Raw genomic sequence first — 4,815 nt, 5'->3', positions numbered from 1 at the left:
CTGTGCCACCATGTCTGCCCGGCACCTCGCCTCGACCCTCTGTGTGTGGGGCCACCAGGCTGGCTGCACACAGTGACTCTCCCTGGGAAGGAGGTGACGTGGTTCTACCTCCTGCTGCGCTGGCACTAGCACTGCAAAATGTGACTTTGAGACCCATAGATGTGCTCTGCAGGGGGTGAAAAACTGCTGCTGGGGCAGAGAGACACGCTGGCCTTCCTGGACCCACACAGGCTCCCCTGCAGAGAACATCTGGCCCAGCTACTGCTGTTTTGTCTCCTCCCCAGGGAATAGCCGCTGTCTCATTTCCAGTCACCTAATTGGAGAGCATCAGCTCCGTGCCACCAAATCCCCAAAGTCCTATTGCATTAGGCAGCTGTTCCCATACAACTGCAAATCTTCCACATCCTTCCGCCCTAGCCACAGTTAGGAATCCAAGTAAATGACTGTTCCCCAACTATTTATTTCATAAAAGATTTATTTTAAAATTAGAAATGCATAACATTTTTGGATGAGGCAGGATGTTTGAGTCTGTTTGTAGGCCAGCTCCCAGGCAGCATTTGGGTGATGTTTAAAATCACTGTCCCCAAGCTCTAGCCCTGGAGCTGGAATGGTCCCAAGCACTGGCAGCTCATTTCAGCACAGGGCCCGAGCATCAGGAGCTTTGGGAAGTGTCCCTGCACCCACCCCTTGGGCAGTTTGTTTCCAGAGAGTGAATGATTCTGGTTCCTCTGACCTGTTCTCCCGTATCTGACTGCACAGAGGTTAAAACCAGTGCAAAGGCCACCCCATGCTCAGCAGTGTGGAGCACTAACCTCTAAGTTGTCCCCAGGTCCCCTGTTGTAAGTGGCACTCCCCAGAAGCTGAATGGACACCAGCCCAGCCAAAGCCTGCGAGGTCTGACCAGCAGATGGACATACAAGAGGCTCAACAGCTCATAGCACCAACTCTCAACCTGATGTAGAAATCATCACTGAATAAAAGGAATTTTCAAAACCATTTGTGGCACCATGGTCTCCCCTGGAGGTAGGACTGAAATTTTTCATAGTTGGGAAAACAAGCGAGAAGTCTTTCTTGTTGTTACTTTCCTGGTTTGCTGCAGGGAAATCTTTTGGACCTTAGGGGAAAGATGGACAAGGGGGCCCTAGGAAGAGCTGGGCTCCTGGCCAGCTCAGGTGTTGCCAGTTCCCACATTACCCCCCACACTTGTTAATGGTGAAGCTGGTCCCTACCAGCACCTATTCACAGTGAAAGGAAGCTGGAAAGAAGTTCGCTCTAAAACTTCCTTGAAAAGAGAACTTTGCTGCAATGTTCAGGGTGTTCATAGGCCAGTGCTGCAGGAATCGGCACCAGCACTGTCAAGTTGTACCAAGGAGCCAAGGCACAGCCACGCTTAAAAAGGTTTTAAAAAAACCTGTTAAAATGCCATAGGAAAAAAAATATGCTTCTGTAAGCTCAGAATTTGGATGTGTTGGATATCAGTAGGTCCCAGGAGAGGGGAGAGCTGCAGGTGGATGCTGCTGACAGGGTGAGAAACCTCCCTGACGCTGCAGACCCTCTTGGCATCTTCCCCTTGTCGTCACAGACATCTTGGGTGGTGCGCCAGGCTGGTTATATCCACCCTCACCTGGCCAAGGGTACATCAGTAAAGTGCTTTAAATCCCATCACTTGCATTTGGTCCCACAGCCGCATCCTGCGGCGGCCTCCTTGGGGCTGGAGAGACGAGCTCAGCAGGAGAGCGCTTGTGCTGCGTAGAGGGAACACACAGCTCCCACTGCTCATCCCGCTAGGCTCTGCTGCTTTACAGCTTCATATACACCCCCTGTGGATCTGGGCAAGGCCCTCACCAAGGCTAGAAGAAAAAACTGATCCGAGAGGCCACTGTTTTGCAGCCTGTTGATGAGAATATTTTCTCTCCTTCCGGGAAGTAAGGGATGCTGTCAGCCACCTCCTGGACAACACCTGGACGTACTTCGAGGCCTTGCTGGACAAGCTCACTGACGACACACTGCTTTACGTGGTGGCGCTTCAACGGTAGGAAGGGCACAACAAAATCAATGAGATGTTCATTAATGATCCCAGATTTCCAGAATCCACCTGCAAAAGCAAAGGAAGAGACAGGTTTTACCTTCACAGAGGCTCTGCAGTCCCTGGAATTCGAAGAGCTACTTTGTGCGAAGCCAAAATACTCAGATGAAGACAGATCTGCTCCAGTTTTGTACAAGGAGAGAGCTGAACCCATCAGTTGTCACCTCCCTCCACCCCTGTAGACTTGTTCTCCAGGAATGCAGGAATGGAGGGATTTAGCTTGACTAGTCAGAATTTAAGCTCTGCTCCCTGTGACAAGGGCAAAGCAAGGAGATCCAGGCAGGCAGTGGGGATCAGCATGTCTTGGTGTCTTTTCAGCAAGCATGCTGTGCTGTTTGCCATCCCCCAGCTATAAATACACCTTGTCTCCAAAGAATTTTGCTAAACGTGGCAACAGGTCTGCTGGCTTGGAAGGCTGGGCTACTTCTTTCCCTTGCCACAAAAATTCAAGGGGATCACAGTTCCCTTCCCTCAAAAGCCCCTCGTCCCTTTCTGGCGGCCTGGGAGGTGGCAGGTGGTGTCGGTGGCTGCCTGGAATGGGCCTGGCTCCCTCTGCCGGGCTCTAACCCTGCCAGGAAGGGCTCTGCTCCACAGACTCACTCTGAGGGTTTTCAAACACGGCTTTGGAGATGGCCAGCTCCAGGTCCTGCAGGCTGATCTCCTCCCTGTCCTTGCGGGCACGCCAGAGATCCAATGTCATTTCGTTGATCTGCTCCCCTCCTGCATTGCTGCACAAGAATGAGATGCTTATGTGGCATGGATCTGGGAAAATGGTGTTACAGGACAGAGGTGGTATCTGGCACGCTCCAGCCTGCACAAGTGCAAGCCAGGATCTCCCAGCTGCCTGTCCTAAAATGACTCCTGTAAAAGCAGTCAAATAACAGGGACAGGAGAGCTTTTTCAGACTCTCCAGGTCTGTCTATTCACAATGAAATAGTGTCTCTTGGTATTTGTAGAGGCTCGAGGCTCTGAAAAGGAAAAGCAAAACAAGTGTGTGCTCTGAAGTAGATATGACCTCTGCCCAAATGAGAAGCGGTGTGCTGGAAGGCCCCGTGATGTCAGAGGGGCCTCTCTTACCTTATGAAGATGAAGATTGCTTTGCGGTAGTTGGTCCCGTACACAACCCACGAGGGTCCCAGGAATGGTATGATCACATCGATCAGACCCGGGTGCATCTTGTCCACTTCGTCAAAGAGGAAGGCCGACCGTCCACAGTTTGTCAAGTTCCCTTGGATCCAGCGCTTCAGGTTCTCCTGGGAAAAATACCCACCAAGCCGCAAAGCAGTGAGATACCACGGGCAGTGAGGGAGGCTCAAGCTAGCCCAGAGCGAAGACCTGAGATGAAGGTGCTGAAAGCAGCTTGTCCCTGTGCAGCACCATCCACTCGGAGCAGGAACAATCGGCACTGGGGAGGCTGCCTTTATTCTCTGTTTGGCACAGTGGCTGTTACTGGCTTTATTAGCCTTTTGTAGATGTTTTACTACAGACTTAAAGAAGGAGGCAGCAAACTAAAGCTGGGTATTCAGACTCCTACAGTTCCTCACGTTCTTCTTTCACTGTGTATCTACACAGTGCCATTACTGAATGCTTTTTGCCAGCTCCTGTTCTGGGGCAAACACGCATGCCTGTGCTGACCCAGAAGAACTTTGTTTCTTTACCATGGCAGACATTACTTCAGCGTAGGTGCCAACCCACACAAAACCACTCATGTCGCCTGGGGGCATGTATAACTCTTAACTGAAGCACTTCATCCAGTATGGGTTTTACTTTCCTGAGAGTGTTTCTTCTAAGGACACAATACAACAAATAACTTCTCCAAACACACAGAAAGCAAATGCCCACATGCACTGATTCTCCACTCTGCTGAGGGCTTGGCAGCTAACCTTCACATTCTGATTTCTTCCCTCTCTCAGCTTTATGAGACGGGGTGGCACAGTTAAGGGTGTAGAGCTGCTGTTCAGGAGCTGCTTGCTCCATGAGGGGATTACAAAGTCTAGCGATACGCAGGTTTTCACAGCCATCGAGCTGTTTGGAAAGCAATGGGAGAATTTTAGTGACTTTCATCTAAGCAAAGCACTTTTGTTTGTGCGTTCAAAGGGCTCTGTAAATATTTAAGGATGAGAACATGATCATGGTGAGGACTGCTGTGGGGAAGACGAAAGTGATAACCGAGTACCAAAGTCTATCAGTTACTAAGTGGATCCTTCAGCCAGTGTGTGGAGCCACTTGCTCGGCTGACAGGGGAAAACAAAGAGCTTTTATTCCTACCTTATTTCAGGAAACAGCCCGAATGCGTATGTACTGAGGATCAAGGTGGCCATAACCAAAGAGAACCCCAAGCAAGAACTACTGTGCCCAGAGGCGTCCCTTACCTTGTACTGCTCTATCCGCTCAGCATGGGGGAAGTGCACGATTGGAGAGAACTGGTGAACGTAGGGGCTCTGGAGCCCACCCTGAAAGAGGTAGCGGACGAGCATGGAGCTGACGTAGGTTTTGCCTGTTCCCGTCGAGCCGTGGAAGGACATCACGAGGGGTTTCACAGGGTTCTGCTTCTCCAGGAACTCCCTCACTCCCTTCATCACCTGCTGCCTCACCAGCGGCTGCCCCACCAGATTCGTGGCCAAGTCACACTCCAGAGCTGCAGCAAAGCCGCACCGGTTTACCGAGGGCTGGCTGCGCAGCGCCCGTCTCACGCCGCACCTGCCCCGGCTCGGAGCGCCGCTGCCCGC

General features: G+C 51.5%; 1 protein-coding gene across 1 annotated transcript; it reads right to left on the bottom strand.

The window, feature by feature from the left end:
- Positions 1 to 1,699: 1,699 nt before the first annotated feature.
- TOR2A (torsin family 2, member A) lies at positions 1,700 to 4,719 on the bottom strand. The gene is made up of 4 exons (XM_010295384.1): positions 4,459 to 4,719; positions 3,164 to 3,339; positions 2,687 to 2,814; positions 1,700 to 2,095 (listed from the first exon to the last, which is right to left on the bottom strand). Exons 1-4 carry the CDS (start codon positions 4,663 to 4,665, stop codon positions 1,851 to 1,853), a joined length of 756 nt encoding a protein of 251 aa, XP_010293686.1. The 5' UTR covers positions 4,666 to 4,719; the 3' UTR covers positions 1,700 to 1,850.
- Positions 4,720 to 4,815: the final 96 nt, after the last annotated feature.

The sequence above is a fragment of the Phaethon lepturus genome, unplaced genomic scaffold (assembly GCF_000687285.1).
Source record: "Phaethon lepturus isolate BGI_N335 unplaced genomic scaffold, ASM68728v1 scaffold32639, whole genome shotgun sequence".
Lineage (NCBI taxonomy): Eukaryota > Metazoa > Chordata > Aves > Phaethontiformes > Phaethontidae > Phaethon > Phaethon lepturus.
This window is presented reverse-complemented; position numbering and strand designations above follow the sequence as displayed.

What these genes read in the sequence shown, in the direction of transcription:
- TOR2A (XM_010295384.1), bottom strand. Translation starts at nt 4,665, where the DNA reads ATGAAGGGAGTGAGGGAGTTCCTGGAGAAGCAGAACCCTGTGAAACCC. An exon ending in AGCGGATAGAGCAGTACAAG is followed by an intron (nt 3,340 to 4,458) that starts GTAAGGGACGCC and finishes TATTTTTCCCAG; the next exon opens with GAGAACCTGAAGCGCTGGAT. An exon ending in GCAATCTTCATCTTCATAAG is followed by an intron (nt 2,815 to 3,163) that starts GTAAGAGAGGCC and finishes ATTCTTGTGCAG; the next exon opens with CAATGCAGGAGGGGAGCAGA.